Source organism: Amblyraja radiata, chromosome X, assembly GCF_010909765.2.
Source record: "Amblyraja radiata isolate CabotCenter1 chromosome X, sAmbRad1.1.pri, whole genome shotgun sequence".
In the NCBI taxonomy this organism is placed as follows: Eukaryota; Metazoa; Chordata; class Chondrichthyes; order Rajiformes; family Rajidae; genus Amblyraja; species Amblyraja radiata.
Window position 1 is genome coordinate 628,608 of NC_045999.1, and position 26,323 is coordinate 654,930.

The 26,323-nt window shown below is 39.7% G+C and overlaps 2 protein-coding genes across 2 annotated transcripts in view; both read left to right on the top strand.

The window, feature by feature from the left end:
- The window catches only part of mtmr10 (myotubularin related protein 10), a 902,395-nt gene that overhangs the window by 481,795 nt on the left and 394,277 nt on the right, over positions 1 to 26,323 (top strand). The gene's annotated exons all lie outside the window — the stretch shown is intronic.
- The window catches only part of cspg4 (chondroitin sulfate proteoglycan 4), a 67,682-nt gene that overhangs the window by 7,765 nt on the left and 33,594 nt on the right, over positions 1 to 26,323 (top strand). The window contains exons 2-3 of the mRNA XM_033015085.1: positions 17,387 to 17,550; positions 22,324 to 25,869. Coding sequence (XP_032870976.1) covers positions 17,387 to 17,550; positions 22,324 to 25,869 — 3,710 coding nt within the window. The remainder of the gene's footprint in view (positions 1 to 17,386; positions 17,551 to 22,323; positions 25,870 to 26,323) is intronic.

The window sequence follows — 26,323 nt, forward strand, 5'->3', positions numbered from 1 at the left end:
CTGTGTGAATTCTAGTAAATAAGAAGACTTTGTGGGGCAGGTGAGGTGGTGATGCTGAGTAATTATATAGTTATGAAGTCTGGGTGAAATGAGAAAGAAAAATAAACGATTAATTGGACACAAAATGCTGGAGTAACTCAGTGGGTCAGGCAGCATCTCAGGGGAAAATGGATAGGTGATGGAAAATGGATAGGTGGAACCCTTCTTCTGATCAGACATGACTTCAATTCTGTGGACGTGTCCTAACAGAAGGGTCCTGACCCGAAACATCACCTATCTGTTTTCTCCGGAGATGATACGTGACCCGCTGAATTATTCCAGCAGTTTGTTTCTATCTTTGGTATAACACACCTACAGTTCCTTGTTATCACATTAAAAGATAAGTTGGACAGGTATATGGATAGGAAAGATATAGTGGGATATGGGCCAAATATGGGCAGGTGGTACTGTGTAGCTGGGGCATTGTGGTTGGCATGGGCTTGTAGGGCCGAAGGACCTGTTTACAGGCAGCATGCCCATGGCTCTAAGTTTATTCATTGTGAGTATACCTGCATGGAAGATTGGGTAGGACATTGTGTTGGAGCTTAGGAAGACCAATAAATGAAAATTCAAAGAACTGACTGTAGGATTATTAACATCAAAAAGAAAAGAAAAATATGACCAAATAAAAGGCCATAGCACAAGGATAGTGGTGAAATTGAGATAGTTTTTTCTACAGTGAAGCAATCATGCAAACAATCTGCTGTTATAGAATATGCTCTTAGCATTTATTACTCCCATGTTTGACTTTAATGGAGCACCCACATTTCAGGCCGTGTCTGGGATGTGTATCTCAAGAATTCCACATACCCTCCACTTTTGTTCCCTTTTTTTCTACATAATTGTGATATCTCTCTCATAGGAATAGTAGCTAATGGACAACAGTTACTCCTCATTGCCGTTCATCTTTCGCAAAAATTATTCACCAAGAAACTTTCTTATTCTTTTTCCTTCAACTTAAAAATAAACATTTGCTTTACAAAGAACAGATTAAAAATTAGACATTTTCATAAATTCAATTTCTTAGACTTGATCCCAGTCCATGTGTTACCGAGGCTTTTGAAAAACAGATGGGTAAGGAAAGGAACATTGGGCCTCAAGTTTAAATTATCCTCACATACTTGAAACGCCGCCCTAAATCTCATGACAATTGTACATTTCATCTTGTAATTTTCAAGCACTTTTGAAGCTTTGGATTTACCTTTGATGAGTTGTACAATGCAATTAAAATTACTCATAGCCCATGAATTTGGCATTAGTGTTCTGGGGCATAATCCTGGACAGCGAGGTTGGAACTTTTATATTTGTTTTACTTTTATTTTATTTTCTCAAATTCACTTTTTGGTTGAAGCTGTGTATGTGTGGATTCTCTGCTTGACAGGATAAGAATTTCCAGCAGTTCCTCATTAGTTGCTGCTGATTGGGATAGAGCAATTTGTTATACCTGATCTTTGAAGCAAAAAAGGGCCCAGTCTTTCGATTCTACAAAACTTGAGTATAAATGTAACATAATGTGTGTTTGACAGAACTATACAAAGTCAAGTGTGATATTTCTTGTGCTACTGGAGTCATGATGATGCCAAATTTGGAGTGAATCATTTGGCATTTGGAGTTCCACTATATTTATCTCTGGAGACAGCAGCCTTGCCAATATTTTCCAGGAGATTAATACTTGTATCGATAACATAAGTCATATAATTATGTGATTTGTTGAAGAAACAGGCTTCATTGAGAGGTATATCTCCCTTCATGCCGCATTACATCTGCATGACATCAGAGCATAGAAGCATTTTCCTGTACAAACAGATAACCTGCAGAAATGAATTTGAATCTATCTCTATATATCCTGCATTCCACTGAGGATGAGCACAATTTAATTTAACAAATTCATTTATGTTTACTATTTCAAAATTCTCTTGCTTGTTTTCAAGGCGCTCCATGTTCTTACCTTTCCCTCCCTCTGTAAGCTCCTTACAACATCATGACTCTCAGAGAACTCTGCATTGCTTTAATTTCTGTATTCTTTCCTTCAATTCCAGTTTTAAATATTTGTGGTCAGTTCCTTAGCTGCCAACATCCAAATTCTGGAAACTTTTTATTTCTTGAAACCTTTTTATTTCTTTGCATTCTTTTCCTAAATGTCTATTTCTTTGACTAAGCCTTTGGTCATCTGCTAACATCTCATCATTTAGCTATGTTGATAATTCTACATAGCACATTTTTGCACCGTATAAGTGAAAGTTGTTGGTGTAATATTCTGAGCTAGGTGACACAGCTGAGTACCGTCTGTTCAGAGTAGATTGGTAACCTCTGGCATTTTCTTTCCAATGTCAATTTTCAGTAAAAAGGAATTTGGAATTATGCCTTAACTTTGAACCATGCTCTGCCAGATTGGCTGCGGATTCCTAGAACAAATTTTAGCTTCAGCTGAACCTAGTTATATTGTTTATTAACTCTTTAACATCCTGCAGAAACTTGACATGATTATTGTGAGTTCAAGGACTCATCATGATATAGTTATATATAGTCTCAACTCTGCCCTGCTTTCAAAAACCTGCTCCAACCATTCTGTTTTCCACTACCTAGCTATTACCTTTACTATTCAGATTCAATCTGCCTGCCTTTCCCTCCCATTTGGTGTCAACAAATTCATTTTTCATGTTGTCACATTACTAATGCAATGAGATTTTTGGATGAACTAGTCCATGCAAGATGGAGGGCAGATCAGAGCACATCAGGATACTCATCTAGATGTGACAGTCATGCTTTCAGCAGCAGAAGTTTGAAGTAGATGATCAATGGTACAAAATAAAAGTTTAGCTTAGTGTCCAATTGTAGGCATAGGTTGTTAATTGTCTGAGTCAGCCAAAGGTAATGGCCAGTGAAAGGGTGGAAATTGGTCAAGCGTCAAGTGTGTTTTATTTACTTCTGACCCAAATGGACCAATAATATATGAATGGGCAGCATTCACCACTTTTTGCAATCTTCTTCCTTCTCCAGTGATTGAGCTGCCGAACCTGGTCACTCATCCTTCCTCTTCCAAAGTCCATAATCAATTCCATGATCTTACTGACATTGAGAGCAAGGTTGTTGTTCTGGCACCATTTGGTCAGTCAATCGATTTCCCCCTCTCCGATTTATTGTCACCTATAATTTGTGCAAAAACAGTAGTGTTGTCGGCGAACCTGAAGATGGAGTTCGAACAGTGTCCGGTTACACAGCCATGAGTATAAATTGAGTAAAGCAGGGTGCTGAGCAAATAGCCTTGAGGTGCTCCCATGCTGAAGGTTATCGAGGAGGAAGTGTTGCTGGCAATTCTTACAGATTATGATCTGTTGATAAGGATTCAAGGATCCAGTTGTAGAGGGATGCACAGAGAAGACAGAAAGGACTAAGGCATCACTATTCCTAATCTTTAACCAGTAATGTAAGGATGGACAACAATTGTGTAGGAACCGATCAATTCACAAAGTAGTCCGATATTGGAGGGCAAACGATGTGAAAGTTTGTGGTACATGGACGCTGAAGCGTGCACAATTGAGGTTTGTCAGTGATGAAAGAGGCCTGCGATGAAGAAAAGCTGGAGATGTAATTAACAATGTTATAATTAACATAAATAATGTTAATTATATTGTGGGCATTCTTCTGCAGGGAACTGGCAGAGTTTCAAGAAGTACCTGATGTCCTGGAAGCGACTAAAATATAGAACTTTTATTGTGTTGGTGAAAGTGAATGAAATATAATAGGATGGGTCAGTATTGCTTCTGGAGCATTGTGCAGTTTACAGTTGAGCACTGAGCCCTTGCCTCAGTAATCCTGCATGGGGTTGATCCTGAATTAGTGCAGTAATGTAGAACAGATGGTGATGGGGTGACAGCCCATTTTACGTCTTTGTCCATTTTTATTTTTATTGACTTCAATACTTCAATTGGTTTATTGTGATATGATTACCAATCACAGTCAATACTTACACTTTTTTTGAGATTTTGTGGTTTCTGACAGAATAAATGTATTATTCAAGCCTATCTGTGGGATGGCTTCAGATAACGCAGCATGTCTTTTGCAAAAGAATGGCGACGTTATAATTATCCTTTAAATTATTTATATACCATTAATTATAGATCATATCCATTTATTTCCTGAGAATTTTTTTATTGATATAAAAAATAAAATATGAATTTATTTTCGTGTTCATATATTTATAAATTCATAAGCATGGTATACTCTACCGATTATCCGTCTGGCTAAAGTTAAATTACTAGTACAGATGCAGCCATGATCACGAGTGCTGGCAATATACAATTTTCACAAACATAAATTTTCCAAGAGAATTACATAGACCATCAGATGAAATGAAACCTGCATAGTTTATCACTTCTGCTAAACTAAAACATGTGCAAGGTAAACAATTTGATTTGGCAATCCTTCTGCCAACAAAAAGGTAGAAATGATAATCAATATTGAGACTGCGTGTCTTAAAGAAATATATGCATCATATGGTTTCCTGCCGGTCAAAAGTACACCTTGTTGATAAATAAATCAAGCTACACTCTCAGGTGAAATCTCAATCCCTTGTTTATTTATGCCCTTTAGGAAGATTTATGGTAGAAATAAAAGTAAGTATTGTCTTTTCATGTCTGTGCAAAACTTCAAGGTTCTTCACAATCAATTGATCAATTTTGAAGTGGCTGATGGAGGTGAGGCGTGACAGTAGATCCATCAACATCAAGTTACCCAATATTTGTTAGCAAGAGTTGAGGGAGGAATGTTGACGTGGAATACTTTCTGCTCTTTCGTCTATTATAGCATGATGGGTTTCTTAATGACCACCTGAAGTACCAGAACAGTCAGTTTAATGCCTCAACTGAAAATTTGCACCTTTAACTCTGCACACACAGGAAGCAACATGGCCTGCTTCTGAATCTAATTCTTACATTCTTATGCTCTTATACCCTGACCTTTATGAACCTATGATCAAACCCAGTTCTCAGGCTTTTCTTTCAGCATATCTTTAAAAATAATTATATTTTAGTCATTTATTTTTAAATCAAATCCTGTTTGACGAAACACATGGAAACTAACGTATTTGTTAGTCATCCTTTCCAAGTTTCAATGAAAGGCTAAACTTGTTTCATACCGTTTCACAGTGACCCAGTCAGTATATCCCTCACTCCCATCCACAGCTAAAAATACAAGAAAAAAATGTTTCCACAAATACAAATGTTGGAAGCTCATTTTACATTAAATGCACTGGAATAGTCCGCATGAGTAATTGAACAGATATATCCCAATTGTCTAATTTTGTGATTCAATGAAAAACACAGGGATTCCTCACTGTGGTTACATTAAATAAATGGAAACAAAACATAAATGTAACTAACAACTGAGTTTCAATGGAAATCTTTGTGCCTGACTTTGACTATTATTAAAAATAAATCCGTCGATGAATCTGAGGGCGTTGTCAGACTGAGTGAGCAGAACTCTTAGACATGCCAGGAGTTAAGTTTGTTTTATTGCCATATATCCTGAAACGGAACAGCCTGATGGTTGTAGGGAAGAAGCTGCTCCCGAACCTTTCAGTTTTCAGTTTTCAGGCTCCTGTACCTTCTTTCCAATGGCAGGAGTGAAAGGAGAGCCTGGCCAGAGTTGTGTGGGTCTCTGATGATGTTGGCTGCCTTTTTGAAGCAGCAACTCTTGTAGATCCCTTTGATGGTGAGGAGGTTAGTATCCGTGATGGTTTGGGCAGTGTTCACCATAGTGAATTCATTAGTTCATGCCTACTTCAGACTGAATATAACCAAGAATTCCACACCCTAATAATTGTGACAGTCTGTAGATAGTTATGAGTGATTATAAAACTGTATGCATCAGTAGGGAAACTTACCTCCAAAATGGATGGGTTGTGATGGGTGAGGGGGGACCATTTTAACTTCACAAGTTCTACCCAACCACATTGCATACATTGCTTTAATTGGAAGGATGAGGAGCAGGCAACCAAGCTCTTTAAGAAGATGAATTTCACCATCTTATCCGACATGGAGAAAGCCTCTTATAGATCCAGCCCTTCCAACATAGGTTAAGCTTAAGAGGTATTGCTTCATGTGCGTCGGCCAGGAGAATCAGAAGTTTTTCCCAGACCCATTAAGCTTATCAGAGAACGACTGGAACCCAGTGATTAGCCAACCCACAACCTCTGATAATTAACGCATTCTCGATGATATCTAATTCAGTCCAGGTGTCTGTAATGTCCCACTTCCCTACAGTTTATTGATTATCTATCCCAGCTACTTTGCCGCACCAGAGGCAGCAGGTGGATACAAACTTGGGGTTTCCATCAAAAAATCCTTTCTCACCCATTGCCCCTCCTATCACAAGTAAAAATAAAGCTAACTGGCTCATGCAGCAAGGATTGTGGGGATCTCTGGAAGTATGAAAGGGACATAACAGGCATATAATCCAGATCATTGGGACACATGAAATTCAATCAGATAATTTAATTGAAACTGTATCCATGAACATTTGGAAGGCAAAAGATTAGGTTAAATGCTGAAAAACATTTGTTCTTGGACAGTTGTCAACCTCTGGAAGAATCTAGTGAAACAGATGGTGAGTATAAATTCCCAGGGTAAAGATTTGTCTTTGGTCATTGATGTTTAATGTTCACCATAGCATCAGCCACCTACTGTATTCCACTCTCATTCCTCAGTAGAATTATAATATCAATATAGCACAAGAACTAAATTTAAAAAATGTTCCCAAGTTTTCTTAATGGAAATGTCAACAATGACTCAAATGACCTTTTCCATCATAGAACATAGGATGCATGTTGTGATTATAAAGACCCATGGGAAATGCAGTCTTCTGGTTTGTGCTTGACTCCTCCAGATTAGAAAAAGTTTCCCCAAACCCCCCACCACCACCCCCACCCCCACACATAAAACAAGCTAAAGAACACTAAAACATACATTTAGCACATACTATTAAAACACAAAGAAGGAAAGGACAGACAGACTGTTGGCGAAGCAGCCATTGGCTTTTAAGATGGAAATGAGGAGAAACTTCTTTCGAGAGCATAATAATGTTTTGGGAATTCTCCATCAACCCAGGGAGTAGTCAAAATAGCACCATTGAATATATTTAAGGCTGAGAGTTAAGGAATATGGAGGGAACATGCTGGTAGCAGCAATTTTGGATTAGCCACAATCTCAATAAAAGTGAATTAGGCTTGGGAGGCTAAATAGCTACTCCTGCTATTGGTTCTCTTCTTGTGATCAACATTGGAGTCCTCTTTTATTGATCTTCATTGAAGCCCGATTTTGAATTATAATTGCACGTTTTTCCTCGTGCAATCCAGAAGCTGTATTGCAAATAGATACAAAATGCTGGAGTACCTCAGCGGGACAGACAGCATCTCAAGAGAGAACGAATGGTTGACGTTTTGGGTCAAGACCCTTCTTCAATATTATTGTATGATTATGTTTTAGTTAAAGGGTCAATTTCGATGATAAGGACACAATCACATCTGACAATCTAAATTAATTAACTTCATTCTGCTTGGTAGCTCTGTAGAAGTGCTCCACATTCCATTTGAATCTACAGCCTTAACAAGGTTATCATTCTTCACAAAGACAGGACAAATCCCTCAGATGTAGATGAGTTTTAATGGCTTGATAATAGGTAAAGTGAGAAAACTGATGCAAGTGTGAAGGAGGGAACCGAGTTTTGTGGAATGAGGAGATTTTAACAAAACAGATTGTGTAGGATGAGTATGTGAAGTCTACCAGGGTGAAATTATCCAATGCCATAGCACTATTAAAATAATTATTTTGATGTTCAGGTGCTTAGAATTTACACCACAAAAGGCAATTTGGATGAACCAGCTAGAGTTCATTTCACTATGTTAATATATCTTTCCTTCCTTTCTCCCTGATATTCTTACCTGGCTTCCCTTTCAATGTATTCCTGCTGTTGCCTCAATAGCTCCATGTACAGAACAATCAACATTCTAAATGTTCTTTGGTTAAAAATCTTTCAGCAGAATTTTCTATTAGTCATTCATGATTATTTAACATTTACTAACCATTGTTCCAGACATTTCCACAAGTTGAAATGCCTTAGTATCTATCTTTTAAACCTCTTCATAAGGTCTTCTGACAGTCACCCTTTAGCTTATATTTTATTTAATGAGAAAAGAGCCACAGTCTGGTGAGTTTGTAATGATTGTGATAAACTCTCAATCCAGGGGTCATCCTTGCAAATAGTTTTTGCAACTTCTCCACTGACTGAATATCCTCTTTTTGGAATGAAAACCAGTACTATATGGTGCATTGTATATGCTTTAACAAAAGATCTCTGGGCAAATTATTATCTGAACATTAAATAATGTCCTGCAATGAGAAATTACAGTGAACGACAGTAGGTGTTTGCTCTTTCTTTCAGATAAATTTGATTTGGTTTGCCTTCACTGTTCATCATACATGGGAGGGGAACAGGGATGATGGGCCACTTGAGCTCAGTCAGTGGTTGAGGAGCTTAAAGTGTTTCCACTCTTGCGGAATGACAGTACATTCCTCACAACGTTTTGCTTCCCTTTATTGTAACCGTATGTTGGGAGGGCCATTTCTTTTGAGTAACTGCAGAATGAGCATGAGGGTGGCATGATGCATACTTTCCTTAGATCTGTTACTAATTAGTCTGGCTTCCAGTTGAGACTAACAGTAGGAAAGAGTTCCTTGTGTGTTGCAGCTGATAAGTTGGAAATCAGTTAAAAAAAACTGATATATAATTTAGTTGGATAAAACAACTCATTTGGTTAGAAGCTCCAATTAAAAAAAAGGCTCCTCCAGGGCTCAATTGCACATATCGTTTAACATCATGTTTTTTGCTTATTTTGCAAGTACCTTTAATAATAATAATAATAATAATATATATTTTATTGTCATTGCACGTCAGTGCAACGAGATTTAGTGTGCAGCTCCACTGATGTACAAGAAAGGTAAATAAATACAAGACATAAATAAGCAAGCTGAATTGATTGACGTGACCATCTGAGGGAGACTGTCCAAAGGGAGTGGGTGGGGGGGCACTCATTAGGGCCGGTTCAGAGCCGCTATAGCTCTTGGGATAAAACTGTTCCTGAGTCTAGAGGTTCGGGCGTAGAAGGCCTTGTAACGTCTGCCGGAGGGAAGTAGTTGCTTTAAGAGTAGGGGAAGTAGTTGCTTTAAGAGTAGGGGAAAAAGATAATCCACTTTCAGCTTATGCATAGAAATGGTACCTTCATAAAAGTGGAAGAAAACACATTGAACCATATATAGAAGTAACAATTTGGTCAGTAAAACAATTTAATTATTGGTTCTGTTCAGGAGGATCATTCTAACGTTCTTCCAAAGTCAATACCTCCCCCAAATGATGACTATTTTGTTACATGGTTAGATAGAGCTCTAGGGGCTAGTGGAATCAAGGGATATGGGGAGAAGGCAGGCACGGGTTATTGATTGGGGACGATCAGCCATGATCGCAATGAATGGCGGCGCTGGCTCGAAGGGTCGAATGGCCTCCTCCTGCACCTATTTTCTATGTTTCTATGTAACCATGATTTTTAATTCCTTCAGTGTACTTGGCCAGATACCACTTATTGTTCGTGAAAGATAGCACTCCAAAATTAATATTTACTGTAAGAAAGCAGAAAGCATGGTTTTGAACATTGTACATGTAAAAGTAGGTTCTTTATTGTTTGTCTTACAGCAAATTTCATTTACAAACAGGATTTTAAAACAAATGTCCTTTTAGTTTTTCTTATGTCTTGTAAATTATATTTTGATCAGAGACTCTCTCCAGTACGATGGATTTAAAGATAAATGATATCAGACCAGGAACGGGAGAGGGAGGATTAACTTGTTTATTCCAAAATATTGAAGTCAGTACAGAGTGGAGCGACATATAAACCATGGTCCCACATTCTGAATTATCTTGCCAACCATGAAGGGAAAGATAGAAATGACTCTGTTGCATCCAGCAAACTTAGCAACCTGTTCTGTCGGAACTCTGGAAGCAAACCAGTTTGAAAGCATTTAAAGTGAACGTTAGGGTAACTTAAAAGAACAAAACATTTGTTAACAAAATTTCCATTAGTAAAAAGGCATTTTTACTGTACTATGTCTAATTTTATGCAAAAAAAATGTTTAGAATCTATTTGCTGAAATGCTATTTTAATTCTATTGAATATTACCTTTTGCTAAGTACTTCACAGCATGAGATTAAAATCAAGAACAGACTTACATCAGTTACCGTATCTGCCAATTTCACAATATGAGCATTTTCCATGAGGTGCAGTAATTGGGGGTGGGAATTTAGGTTTTGTTTGTAGAATATGGGTGAGAAGCCAGACCTACATTTATTGCCCCAGAACTGAAGGTTTAATAAAATATTTTAGAGGGCATTGTCTGCCACAGTTAGTACAGATTGGGGTAAGGATGGCAGATTGCCCTTGCTCACGATGGTTGACAATAGTGAACCGGGTGGGATTCCTTGACAATTCAGAAGCTTCATTGTCACCATGTTGATGCTAAAGTTACAAGTTTCATTTCCTATCCAAAATTCCAGCAGCTGTGGTTGAATTTGAACATGTGTTGCTGGATCATTACTCCAGGCCACTGAATAACAGTGTAGCTGCTCAACTGTACCTGATTTGTAGTAAAGAACGTGACAGAATTAAACAGATGGTACTGTTTTATGGTAATTCATGTGATTTGACAGACAAATTTGACAATTGGTTATCCTTGACACGATGCATGACTAATATATTTTACTGATGCCCCTTGACTGATGCCCCTTGACTGATGCCCCATTACTGATGCCCCTAAACAGTGATGCATCAAAAGCTTCAGTTTTGGTACTTCTAGATCTCAGTGCTGCTTTTGATACGGTGGACCACAACATACTGCTTGACAGACTGGAGAAGTGGGTGGGACTCTCTGGTTCTGTGCTGGACTGATTCAAATCTTACTTGAAAGATCGGTATTATTTTGTTTCCCTTGGTAATTTTGAATCAGAACGTACAAAACTCACATGCGGGGTTCCTCAGGGCTCCATTCTTGGACCCATTTTGTTCAACATTTATATGCTCCCCCTAGCTCAGATCATAAAGCATTTTAACATATCCTACCACACTTATGCCGATGACACACAACTATATATCGCAGTGTCACCACATGACCATAGTCCCCTACACTCACTGAGCCAGTGTGTCAAACATATCAATGAGTGGATGAACCAGAACTTCCTCCAGCTCAATGCAAATAAGACAGAAATTATTGTCTTTGGTCCCAAAAAAACAAGGCTAGAGGTGAGTGCTCAACTCGACTCGATTGCACTGAAAACCACAGACAAAGCCAGAAACCTTGGTGTAGTTATGGACTCGGATTTGAATTTTAACAGCCATATAAAGACCATTACCAGATCTGCCTATTACCATCTAAAAAATATTGCAAGAATCAAGGGATTTCTGTCCAAAGAAGACACTGAAAAACTTGTTCATGCATATATTTTTAGTAGGTTAGATTATTGTAATGGCATCTTTACAGGTCTCATTAAAAAATCAATTAAACAACTGCAGCTTAATTAAAAAAAATTTTTTTTTAATAAATTAAAAAATAAATTTATTATTATTATCCAAAATGCCGCTGCCAGAGTCTTGACAAACACCAAGAAAATGGACCATATTACACCTGTCCTTAAATCTTTGCACTGGCTCCCTGTGTGTAAGAGGATAGATTTTAAAATGCTGTTACTGACCTACAAGGCGCTGAATGGTCTAGGTCCAAAATATATGTCTGACCTACTTGTTGTATATGAGGCGCCTAGACTCCTCAGGTCTTCAGGGACAGGTTTACTCTGTGTTCCCAGGGTCAGAACTAAAAAGGCTGAAGCAGCATTGGGTTTTTATGCTCCACACCTGTGGAACAAGCTCCCTGAACACCTGAGGTGTGCACAGACTGTAAGCGCATTTAAATCAGGCCTAAAAACACTGTTGTTTACTATAGCTTTTCCATAACCCGATAACCGTCTAATTTTAACCCTTTTATGTGCTTTTTAAAATCGTTTTATTGTTTCATTGACGTTGTTTTATTATTCATACATTTGTCGTATTGCTTATTTTGCAATTTTTAATTATTGACTATTTTATTTTTTCTTTCCTGTAAAGCACCTTGAATTGCTGTTTGCACGAATGGTGCTATACAAATAAATTTGCCTTTGCCTTTGCCTTTGCTGATGCCCCTTTACTGAAGCCCCTTTACTGATGCCCCTTTACTGATGCCCCTTTACTGATGCCCTATACTGATGCCCCTTTACTGATGCCCCTTTACTGATGCCCTATACTGATCCCCCTTTACTGATGCCCCTTTACTGATGCCCCTTTACTGATGCCCTATACTGATGCCCTATACTGATGCCCTATACTGATGCCCCTTTACTGATGCCCCTTTACTGATGCCCCTTTACGGATGCCTTGTATTAATGCCCGATGTCTAATGCTCCTTTACAGATATCCCTTTATTGATGCCATTTACCAATGCCCTATATTGATGCCCTTTGACTGATGTCACTTTGCCAATGTCCTATACTAATAATCCCTTGACCACTAGTCCAGGACTGATGCTCCCTTTGCTGAGGGTCCTTTGCCTGAGTCAGTTGATCTGGCTCCTTCACCAATCGCTCATAATTTTGTAGGTGGTGGAAACCATTCAATGTACAGTAATACTTCGGTGTCACAATGAGGGTTGTGTTAACTTAGTAATCTACCTTGGTGGATGGTGTTTGATGTGTTTAAAATAAAATCCTGAACTGAGCACACATTCAGCTTTCAGTTTCACATACAATTACGATGACTCTTCTGGCTGAATGTGTGCACAGTCAGAGTTGTCTTGTTTCAGAGTTGAAGTTGGCCGACATTCTCCAGCACATTTTGTTCAATTCCTGCTCCAGCTGCATTTTTCCAGCAGGTCGAATAGTCATTGATTTATCACCAGCATCTCATTGCCACATTTCCTGAGCCCACCTCAACCCTCGTTTGTGTGCCGACTTGAGTTGAGTTATCTGTCATGAGCAAAGCTCCCGCAGCACCAAACTGATAATATATCAAAAACATCCTTTCCTATACTATCTCTCTACTGCTGAAATTGTTAACCAATTATACATGTGAATATTTATTGACATTTTTACATGGTTGCTTTGAAAAGCTTTAATGAAAGGGTTGTGAGATTTCAACTGTTTCTGGTCGATGCTGAAAACTTAACTCAGTGTGTGAGCAAGTGCTGGAAACACCTGATGTCAGCACCCCTCCCGTTTGTATAAAAGCAACACTTTGTTTTAATCCATTCCTGAATTCTCCACTCAGGATTTGCCTCATATTTCATTTTCAAGAGCAAATTCTAACAATCCAACAGATAATAATGCACCATCTATTCTGATACTGATTGTTATGGATTAAAACCTACTGTGTGCAGCACGACACTCAGCCAGAGAGAGACCAGGAATGAGTAGACTGGAGAAATAAAGAACTGCAGATGCTGGTTTATACCAAAGATAGATACAAAGTGCTGGAGTAACTCAGCAGGTCAGGCAGCATCCCATGGAAGATGGGGTGATGTTTCAGGTCAGAATCCTGCTTTAGACTCGAGTTGTAGTGTTGTGTTAATGAACATTAAGTCTTGTCTCAAGCAGGGTGACGACTAGCCAAATGGGTTGTGTTTTCCCCTATCTTCTTATGGCAAACCTCGTTTCTAGCAATGTCTTTACATATTCACAGCCTCAGTCCGCTCAATTACAGACTTGTTTGTTGTACATTCTTCGTCATTGGTCTTCCATGCCTAGAAATTTGTTTTTGTATATTAACCCAAATCTCTGTTAAAGTGTCCATTTCTGAATGAGAACATGAATGAGAATGCAATTCTCCCCTCTGAACATAAACCCAATTACCTCTACATTTTTTGTTCTGGCTTGGATCTACCTGTTATTCTTAACAGGCAATTCAGGCTGTTGTAAAAACAATGCTATTTATAATGTAAACTATTAATTATCAGAACTTTATGACATTCAGATCTAACCACAAATGTGTCCCACAAGGAAGTTAATTGTAAAATAAGAAGTTCCCATAAGAATATCATGGACAAAGTTTGGAATAATTAATTAAACAGCTGTACAGTACTTTTAAGTTTCTGTTTAAAAATATACATTGGATACAATAAACAGCCCGTGTTCACAGCGTGTTTATGGGGACAGATGGATTTCTATTCCACTGTGGGAAACAGGAATTAAATTTTGTGTGGCGCCTTAATTTAAGAAAGCTTGTGGGTGGATGGGGAGAATGATTAGCATAATATATTGAACAGAAACCTTTGAGTTTTGTGCTCAAATCTGGTTCACATTGAAATTCTTAAGGATGCCTTGTGAATTGGGTTTTCGAGTCTCAATTCATTCCTGCTAGGCAAGGATCAAAAGGACAAAGTTAACTTTTACTGTCCCTTGTTCAGATAAGCATTGGTTCTATTGCACAACTGTAACAAAGGCAGGCAGGTCACCATGAGTGAACTAGAAGCATAATCTCTTCCAGGACCGATATGTATGTCTTGCCATAATGCTCAAAATTATAATCCTTAAGGACTCCAAACTATTTTACAAGAGCTTTCCAAGGCTTTGTATTTTGGCAGATTTGGCTGTCTTCATGTTCACCTGGTTAACTTTCTCTTTCTAGCAGATGTTGACATGCTGGGGAATATTTTTGTGTAGTCTTTCAGCCCTTCTGTACCTGGTCCAAGTGTCCATTCCTTATGTCTACATGAGCCTGGGTGGTGATTTCTTCAGGCGACTCATTGTCTTAAGGCACTATTCAGCCAGACTAGTTCTCACCCAATGTTCATCCCTATACATTTTATGTGAAATTAAAAATTTTGGATAATTATTACGAGCAGGAAGGGAGGACCATCTTATGTAGGATATAGAACAACACACTACAGGAACAGACCCTTCGGCCCACCATCTCTGTGCTGACCATGATGTCAATCTAACTAATCCTATCTGCCTGCACATGGTGCATATCATCTATGTCCTCTCTGTTCTTGTGTCGGCCTAAATGCCTCAGAACCGTGTCTGCCATAGCTACCTCTACCACCTCCCTCGGCAGCAAGTTCCAGCACTCGCCACTCTGTAAAAAACACACCTTGTACATTTCCTTTAAACTTTGCCCCTCACATCTTAAAACTATGCCCTCTAGTATATGATATTTCCACCTTGTAAAAAGATTCTGACTAAATGTCCAATCTATGCCTCTCAAGTTCTGTCAGGTTTCTGTTCATTTTTTTCCCCTCTCACCCTAACCCTATTTCTTGATTCCCCAATTCTGGGAAAAAGACTTTGAGCATTCACTCTATTAATTCCCTTCATGACCCCTCAGTATTCTACATTCCAAGGAAGTAAGTCCCAGCCCGCTCAACCTCTCCCGATAACGCAGCTCTTTGAATCCTGGCAACATCCTCATAAATCTTCTCTAAACTCTTTCAGGTTACTGGCATCTTTCCTATAACAGAGTGACCAAAACTCAACACAATATGCTACTTATGGCCTCATCAATATCTTGTACAACTGCAACATAGCATCCCGAATTTTGTACTCAATGCTTTTACTGATGAAGGACGGCATAGCAAAGCCTTCTTCACCACTGTCCATCTAGAACACCATTTTCAGGGCCTTTCATGGTCAAATAACTAGCTAAAATTAATTACCTGGGTTGGTAATGTGAAGAGTGATCATATTAAAAGGTGCCCAAACTAACAAGAGATGGATTGTCAGCATCTTCTGGAGGAAGGGGGAGAAAATTAGGGGCACCAGATGCTGGCTTACTATCATTCTACTCCGAAAGCCAATCCTAAAAATAGCAGGATTTAAATTTCCCCATAAATGTTAAGTACAGCGGAAGGCTAAACTACATTGAAAACTGCATTTTAAATTTTATGCAGTTGAAATGTCAAATGCTCTTCCCGGAACTAACTTTACTTCTGTAAAGGATGCCCTTGTATTTCAAAAGGGCAGTGTTGGTGGATATTCTTTGATGCACATTTGCTTTAGAAAGTAACATGGTTTGTGTTGTAGCTTGTTGCTGCAGCTGTAAGCAGGGCTTCTTTGAGTAACTGAAAATCACTTGCTATAATACACAGAACTAAAGGCCAGTCACGGGCAGTGTGCCTGCTATTCTCAAGAAGGGCTTTGTGATGGGCTTGGATCGTACTCTAAAGGAACTGCTGCCCAACAACTAAATTTGGATTTTAGACATTCTGTCAGAGAAGAAAATAATCTGAGGGTTGCTAGAATTACTCAGGAAAGAGTGAGTCATTCTGTTGGACACACCATAAAACAGCTCTGTACTCATTCAGTGCTCCTGCTCTATACAAACTGACAAAACCAGACTGGAGCCAAGTCACTAAGATATTTTCCGTGTAAAGGAATGGGGCCTATTTTTAGCAATTTGGGTTATAGATTATAGATAGTATGGATAGAAAATATACTCTCATCTCTGTCTTTGACCTGCCAAACTTACCGTAGACTATAAACATGCACCTCACCCACCAGTCGCCTATTTTTCATTGACATTCCCTCACTTGTACATTTTTTTCCAAGCTCTCTTTCCTTGCAATGTCAGGGTGTGTTTCTTTTCCAGCTCAAATGTTATTGCTCACTTTCTCCTTTGCATTTACGTAGAGAATTTCAATAGCATCCTCCATAACCTCAGAATTTCCATGCTGCCTCCATCCGAAGAAGCACATTTGGAGTGTAGTCACTGTTGAGATGGTTGAAGAGCTGTGCTGTTTAAATACTGCTGGAAAGAGCTACTCACACTCAGCAGGTTCACATGTGGGAGCTGAAATGAAGCAGAACTTGAAATTCCCAAATATGTTCCTTAACCTTTACAAAGTTCCCTGATCAAGGTGGCCATATGGACACAGCGTTGGAACTAATCTGAGCATCATTGGATGAAGTAGAGGGAATAGATATATTCCTAATCAGCGTCCTTTGGCAGAAGGCGGGTAAATTGGAAAACAAAACACGTCACAATGATAAATCCAGTGGTTGAATTATTGTAAAAAAAACGCACTGAGAATAATAACATTTTGAGCAAAAACAATTCGTATTTTCAAGACAACACAAATAAAGAATTAAGATCTTAGCAAGCTGGGAGAAACTTAGCAAGAAGAACATTGCTCTTGAATCATTGTACATGCTATCCCTGACCTGTCTATTTAATACTGCTCTATCTGTCCTCACATTGACTGATATATTTTACTATGTGTTGCAGTGTCTTTCTTTGGAGATGGCTATGTGGAAGTGAGAGAGCTTGAGTCAACTACTTTCAGTAGGCTCTCCATGAAGTTCCTGACTAGTAAACACAGCGGGATTCTCTTCTTGGCTGCAGGCCACAGTGATTACCTGCTCATGGAATTACATGCTGGAGAAATACAGGTAGGGTATTACACTGGGTATCCAATGTGGTTAACAGGTGTAAAATACAATCCTGGTCTTTTATATCAGGCCCTTTCTGGCAATAGTTTGTCACACGTTGAGAAATATTCTGCAGAATAAGCATTATATTCCACCTGGATTTTCCATAGCCAATGAAATGAGCATTGAAGTTTTCAATTTCAGGTAATCCACATCCCCCGTGTCACTTTCTCAGGCTGACTAGTTCACCTCAAATCTCTCCATTTGTTCAACTTTTCCATTCCTGCACCCCCATCCCCATTACCCATGTTCATTGCCCTCCCCAACTGGTTCCATCTGCTCAGCACCCATACCAATCCATCTGGATTTCTCCTCTCTTGGCTTACTCTTCTTATCCCATTCCTCTAACCTGACTCCATCTGCCCGTCCCTTATCCCCTACTTACTAGCACATTTCACCCCTACCTCTCACCTCTTTATATTGGCCCACTTCTCTCCACACTCTCAGTCCTGAGGCAGAGTCCGGATCCAAACCCCTTTTGCCTGATCCACTGACTTCCCCCATTGTTTTATGCCACAGGATAATTGACTTTGTAGAATCAAAGGAGAAGTGAGCACCTTGAGTCCTCCCCATACACAAACACATTTTGTTCTTCTGTCCTTTACATGTAATCCTAGATCCTCCACTAATATGGCACATTTTTTGTTTGCAGCATTCACAACTCCATTGAAAAACACACTACAATTTAGGACAAAGCAGGACACTTTGGCACTACATCTTCATTCTCTCCACCACCAGCACATAGTATCTGCAGTGTGTGCCACCTCCAACATTACACTCATTCACTCAAGCTACTTTGACAGCACCTCCTAAACACATGATCATCATTAGCAAGACGGATAGGGCCAGGCGGCATATGTGCATAGCATCATACCATTATTTGCAGGTTCCCCTCCATCATAAAGGAAATATATCACCTCATTCATTATCATTGGATCTATCATAGAATTCCATACCAAATGGCATCTTCAACAAAAGGATCAGAGCAGTTAAACAAATGGCTCACAACCACTTTCACGCGGGCAAGTAGGTGAGCAATAAATGTCAGCCTTGCTAGTGATACCAACATTCTGTAAACAAATCAATAAAAATATTGGATTTGCTCAGGGTTCCTCCCGCTCGCTCATCTCAACATCCTCACCTATAAGCATAATTGAGTTTGTAATGGCAAAGTAGGATGTCCAAGGGAATTCCAGATGTGGATTGTCTACATAATATAATGAATCATTAAACAAGAAATATAATTTAGTATATTAAATGTGTTTGTTCCTTAGGATATTTATATAACTTGATCTATTATGGATCCTTTCCAAAGCAAGTTAGTCTCTCAAAAAAGATTTTCCCAGACCACAAAAATGTTAAGAAACATTCAAGACTCTCCCCTCTCTGAATATTTTATGTTCCTTAGTCCATCCTCTTAATTAGATGTCTTTTGCCTTATGTCCCATTCGGTGTTTACACACGTCAAGTTAGCAAGAAGCAAACATTACATCAGACATGTAACAAGACGATATTTATATGAACAGAGCCATGTTTTAGGTTTATATGAAGTCAAAACCCGACCTAGACTAAATACAGTATCCCTGTGTTGTTTTTGTCAGTCGCATGGACCACACATTGATCAATGTGGTCTTGTCTGTATTGAAGACTGTGTTTGCAGTGCACATGCCTACAGTGAAGGAGCTGACTCAGTATCATGAAAAGTGGACAGCAGAGTTAAACAAATGACCAGCATGTGTCAAGCCCTGCGTACCCAGGGACAAAGTTTCCAATTCTGACAACTGGTAAAAGATACGTAGCTTTCATGAAATTCTAGCTCCACAAAGTGCCAAGGGCCACACTGTGGTGTAGCCATGAAAAGGTATGTGGAAATCTTGCAAAGCAACCAAGCAAGATGATCAAATTAACAAGTAAACCAGTCATGGACAAAGAAACATTGAAATATCTTCAAATAAACACTGCAACTGCTAAAAATAAGTCCCATTTAAGCTATCGACTGTGAAAATAGGAAGGGACTTCCTGTACATCACAGCTGTGACGTTCGGGTACAGAGTCTGGGTCCTTGATCAGATACCTCAATTTTTTTTTTAAAGAACATAATGGACATGTACTACAGTGAGTCCAGCCCAAATCACTAATGGGCAGCGATTATTAGAACGTGGGAAGTATTTCCGGGGTTACGATCACTAATTTCATCTTTCAAAGGTTAACTCTGGAAAGATCTTTTTTTTCTACTCTAAACCATCTTTACTGGGTCAGATATGTTATGTATTAGAGAGGATATGAATGGAAACTTGGGACTTCTTCTGCAAGCAATGTCTGCAGCAGACAGTCAAACCCCGCTTTGGTACCTAGGCTGGGAAACATAAACCACAGTTACCATATATGGAATAAACTGTTTAACCTCATTAGTAATTATTTATATTTAATATTGAACTAGAGCTAAAACAGAGAGCATATTTCCAGGCATCCTGATTTATGCTTTGGGAACACATATGTTGCTTACAAATTGTCCTGTGTTGAAGTTTTACTTGAAGATTATCCACCACCTGGTGAACCAGGGTTTCCAAATATAATTTAGGCAATGGGATAAATGAAATAAATAAAGGATAAAGAAACAGTTGATAAAGAAATAGTCATGAGGAGTCAATGTCTTAAGAAATTTGACCTAAAGTCTATTGTCTTACAGTAAAACTCCAATAATCTGATACATTTGGGATTTAAGTGCTGCTAGACCAACAGATTGTTCAGACTATTGAAAATTATTTTCTAAATTAATACACATAAACATTTTATACATAAACATACCGTGGCCCTATCCCCGAACTCTACCTCCGCTACATGGACGACTGCATTGGTGCTACCTCCTGCACCCACACACAACTCACTGAATTCATCCATTTCACCACTAACTTTCATCCGGCACTCAAATACACCTGGACAATTTCCGACATTTCCCTACCATTTCTTGATCTCACTATCTCCATCGCAGGTGATAGACTCCTGACCGACATCCACTATAAACCCACTGACTCCCATGGCTATCTGGACTACACTTCTTTTCACCCTGTTTCCTGTAAGGACTCCATCCCCTACTCCCAATTCCTCCGTCTTCGCCGCATCTGCACCCAGGATGAGGTGTTCCACACCAGGGCATCGGAGATGTCCTCATTCTTCAGGGAACGGGGTTCCCCTCTTCTACCATAGATGAGGCTCTCACCAGGGTCTCTTATATACCCCATGACTCTACTCTCACTCCCCATCCCCCTACTCGTAACAAGGGCAGAGTCCCCCTTGTCCTCACCTTCCACCCTACCAGCCGTCACTTACAACAAATAATCCCCCTTCATTTTCGCCACCTCCAACGTGACCCCACCACTTGCCACATCTTCCCATCTCCTTCCCTGTCTGCTTTCCGCAGAAACCATAACTCCCAGGTCAATTTGTCCCTTCCCACCCGAACCACCCCCTCTCCAGGCACTTTCCCTTGCAACCGCAAGAAATGCTACACTTGTCGCTTTACCTCCTCCCTTGACTCCATTCAAGAACCCAAGCAGTCTTTCCAGGTGCGGCAGCGGTTCACCTGCACCTCCTCTAACCTCATCTATTGCATCCGCTGCTCTCGATGTCAGCTGCTCTACATCGGTGAGACCTAGCGTAGGCTTGGCAATCGCTTCGCCGAACACGTCCGCTTGGTTCGCAATAACCAACCTGATCTCCCGGTGACTCAGCACTTTAACTCCCCATTCCGAATCTGACCTTTCTGTCCTCTGCCTCCATGGCCAGAGTGAGGACCACCATAAATTGGAGGAGCAGCACCTCATATTTCGCTTGGGCAGTTTGCACCCCAGCGGTATGAACATTGACTTCTCTAATTTCCTGTAGTCCTAACTTTCTCCTCAGCTCTCCATCAGCCCACTGGCTCCTCCCCTTCCTTTCTTCTTTCCGCCCCCCCATCCCCACCACCCTCACATCAGTCTGAAGAAGGGTTTCAGCCCGAAACGTTGCCTATTTCCTTCACTCCATAGATGCTGCCTCACCTGCTGAATTTCTCCAGCATTTTTGTCTACCTAAACATTTAAAAATGTACTTTTATTTAGATGTTACATGCTATTATGATCAATTTTCCAGAGTACATTTAGAGGGAGCATGGGAAAGGAGGCTTCAGTATGTTGAATGGGAGTGAGGGAGCCAGGGCCACACACAGTGGAAGGGAGCAGGGGCGTTTGGGGCCCTGGAGAGTGGAAGGGAACGTGGAAGCCGGTGGGTGGAAGGGAGTGTGGCAGACATTACCCAAAGAGCCAGAATTCAAACCATCCAGATTTCCAAATGGTCAGATAGCAGATTATCAACATTTTATTGTATGTGTATTGAACAAATGCTACTGAAACTGAGATACTCAGTGCAAAATACCTGGCTTAGTGGAGGCCCATGTGTAGTCACTTGAACATCAGTAAACTTGAACTAATGGGATTTCGCCAATCCCTAACCATCTCTTTCATTTTAGGCCTGTCTCTGTTTTTCCGACCAACACTAACCACTCATATTTGGAACTCTCTCTCTTGAACTATCCATTCCGTGTGCTGGTGACTCCCTGTAGCTTCTGTCCACTCCACTGCACAACTGTAACTTCAGGGGATACACACTCTGGTGGAACAGGGCATTCACATTGCTACCAATTCTGCTGCTACCAATTTCCATTAAAAGTAATTTAGGACTTTTTTTATTTTTCAGGTGAAATTTCAACTTGGATCTAAAGAAGTGGTTTTGATTTCTCGGACAGGTCTGAAGCTTCACAATCTTGCCTGGCATGATGTTCATCTTGTTCATGAGAACAAGGCTTTAACCTTGAGTATCGATGGACACTTCACCACTGCTGTAGAAGTGCCTGACTATTTTAATAAACTGCAAGTTAATTATGGCTTGTATTTGGGTGGACCTGGAGAGGTAAAGATCCCTGATGCATCAAGGACATCCACCATGTTCAGAGGTTGTATTTCCAGGGCAGAGTTTAATGATCGTAACATCTTATCCTCATTCATCGCCTATCCTGAGCATAACATAGACCATGGATGTAGCAATGTAATCACAGCAGCGCACAATTATCCTGCTAACTTTCTAGGTCCAAGATCCTTTATTTCCTTTCCAAGCTGGTCTACAAAAGAAGAAAGAAGGTTTGAGTGTTCTCTGAAGACGCTGGTTTTGCAGGCTCCTCTACTTTACCATGCGGGATGGCAGACAAATTTTATTGCCTTAGAAATTGCAGATGGTCATCTTCGTGTCTTAATTGATGATGGAAATGGAATTATTGTACTGGACAATACTCATTTTGTTAGTGATGGAAAATGGCACAGTGTTCACCTGGTTTTCAATATAAATGATGTACAAATTACAGTAGATGATAAATTATCTCAGAAGCAACTAATTAACAATAAGAAGGCATATCTGGGTCTCCAAGGGCATCTCTTCATTGGTGGAATAAACAACAAAACATCTTCTGAATTAATTAAACATGGTCCCACCTATGTGTTGGCAGAAAGAACAATATCTGGCTCATTCATCGGTTGTATTCAGAATATACAAATAAACTCAGATCAAATAAGCTTGTCCAATGCATTAGTCACTAGGGCTATTGGCACTGAATGCAATGACCAAGAGAGCCAGGGGATGGAAGAAGGTGAAAACGGGCTAGAAGGTGAGGTTTCACCTGTACCCATGCAAAGTTTTAGGGGCATTCTAATGAACAACCCACCATGTTTGATCACAAAAAACATGTCGCAAATATTCAATAATTTTACAAGACTATTAGATCTGACACAATTGGCTGTAAAGGAAGCAGGAAGTTCCACCTTGGAGCTGAAACACATCAACCCCACAATTGATCTGCACAGAATTGGAATAAGACATTCCCAGGTAATTTTCAAGATAACTCAGGATGGTAGACATGGACATTTGGAACTAAATATCCCAGGTGCAAAAAGTAGAAGAGCGTTTACTTTGTTGGACGTGATCAGTCACCATATTAAATATCATCATGATGGATCTGAAGAGTTACTTGATCAGATAATCTTTGAAGTATCCATTCATAGCAAGCAAGAGATCCCTCATTGTTTAAAGCAGGGTCAACGGTATATTTTAAATGTAAACATCGTCCCGGTCGATGATGCGCCAGAACTAATCTTCCCAAATGGGAATCTTATGATGATTCTTCAAAATACCTGGAAAACCCTTAGTCCAGATGTCATTCTACCCATAGATGCCGACAATGTTTGTGCTGAATTAAAGATCATTGTAGTTAATAGCGAAGATCAAGGCTATGTTGAAGATGTAAGAAATCCCAATCAGAGAATTAGAGAATTTTCATGTCAGAATCTTAAAGCAGGAAATGTACGCTATGTGCACAATGGGGCTAAATTGTCCCAATTGTTGCTTCAGGTCAATGACGGAGAAAGAGTAAGTGATGTAACTCCCTTGAGAATTGTGGCCCTGAAACCTGAAGTAAAAATGGGTAAGAACACTGGTTTAATTCTCCCACAAGGAGGTATGAGTCTGATCACCATCAGCAATCTGTCCGTGGAGACAAAAGCATTCAAGCAGAAGGTGGATGTCTTGTATAACATTACTGAGCCATTACGTTATGGTGAGGTCCAGAAACCGGATATTACTGGGGAATGGAAAGCAGCAAGGGCATTCCATCAGCATGATATAGAACAGGGTCGCATTCGATACGTCAGCACAGATCCAGAGTTTCGTACAGAAAACATTACTGAGAAACTTATGTTTTCAGTGACAATTGGAAAGCAAGTTCTTGAAAATAATGCATTTTTAATAAAAATAAAGAGCGCCAAAATAACACTGCTCAGAATATCTCCGAATGAGTTAAATAATGTAAGACGAGGAAAGATTACACACAATGAACTTGAGGCTGCAATAGAAGGACTTTCAATCCCTGCTAACCTGTTCAGGTATGTGATTCTAAAGTCGCCTGATAAAGGAAAGTTAATGGTGGTGGATGAGGTACTAAGAGCCGGGTCCAGCTTCACTCAGGAGGATTTAAAGCAAGAAGGGCTCACTTATGTGGCCACTATCAGAAACACTGAAGAAACCCAAGATAGTTTCCAGTTTCAGGTCTTTGTTGGAGACCAGCACTCTCCCATATATACTTATCCAATATTAATTGGCATTGATCCTGATGTGCCCATTTTGATGAGTAGGGCATTGGTTGTGGTGGAAGGAGGTACACAAACCATAACTAAGGATCAACTTCTCACCATGGGCCAGAGTACCACTGCTTTTGTGTATAACATTACCCAGGGTCCTCAGCATGGAAAACTGATCACACAGCCCAGCACCAAGGAACCTGTCACAACCTTTACCAATGATGATATTCTCCAAGAGCGGTTGATGTATGAGCACGATGACACTGAAACACTGGAAGACAAGATTAGTTTTGTTGTTGTGGAACAGTTTGAAGATGCTGGACCCGAGGCAAATGTGATTCATGGTACATTGAAAATCTATATAACACCAATAAACGATCAGCCACCTGTACGAGTGGTGAATAAGACTTTTAACGTGACCCTGCATGGACAACACTTACTAACCACAGCAGAACTTTGTTTTCATGATGCAGATTCAGATTTTGATGATTCCCAATTGATTTACACTAAGTGGGGGATCTCCAATGGTAATATTGTCTCCGCAGATGACACTGCCCATGAACTCTCCCGCTTCAGTCAGGACGACATGGAAAAGAAGCGTGTGTTATTTAAACATCATGGTGCGCATCAAGGAAATTTCCAGCTACAAGTCTCTGATGGTGTTCATCAAACTGCAGCTGTACTGGAAGTTCATGCATTGGAACCTTACTTGGAAATAGTCAATAACTCCATATTTTTGATTCAGCAGGGACAAGAGTCAAATATCCATGGCTATTTTCTTAATGTGGAGACTAATATGGACATTTGGAGTGAAGACGAAATAAAATATCAAGTAACAGATCCACCTAAACATGGAAAGATTCTCGTGAACGGTGAACCAAATTTGACTTTCTCACAGGAAGATATAAACACTGGCCAAGTAATTTATTACCACGACAACAGCAGACATTCAAGGGATTCCTTTAATTTTATAGTTGAAGTGGAAGAGATTAAAGCAGAGGGAACTTTTCCCATTTTGATCTTTATGGAAAGTCACCAGCGCCCTCCAACCGTGGTCCACAATAAGAAAATATTTGTAAACCAAGGAGGAGCGAAGAGCATTCTGAATGAACAACTTCTCGTAAGTCCAATCTAGCTGTGTGTTACTTCATTCATTACCTTGTGTTCTTATAACTGGACCAATTTACATGAAGTTAAGGTCCAATGGGAAGGTTGGAGTGGAGCCTCTAACATGTTATTTTGATCTTTTTCAATCAGATTCTAACATTTATGTTAAAATTAACTAATTGTAATTACCTTTAGAAAGGAGATGAGCAATTTATTTAGTCAGAGGGTGGTGAATCTGTGGAATTCAGTGCCACTGAAGGCTGTGGAGACCAAGTCAATGGATATTTTTAAGATGGAGATTGATGGATTCTTGATTATTGCAGCAGTTAAGGGTTATGGGGAGAAGGTAGGAGAATGGGATTGAGAGGGAAAGATAAATCAGCCATGATTAAATGGCAGAGTAGACTTGATGGGCCGAATGGCCTAAAAGTTTGCTCATACAACTAATGAGCATGAAATAAATAGCT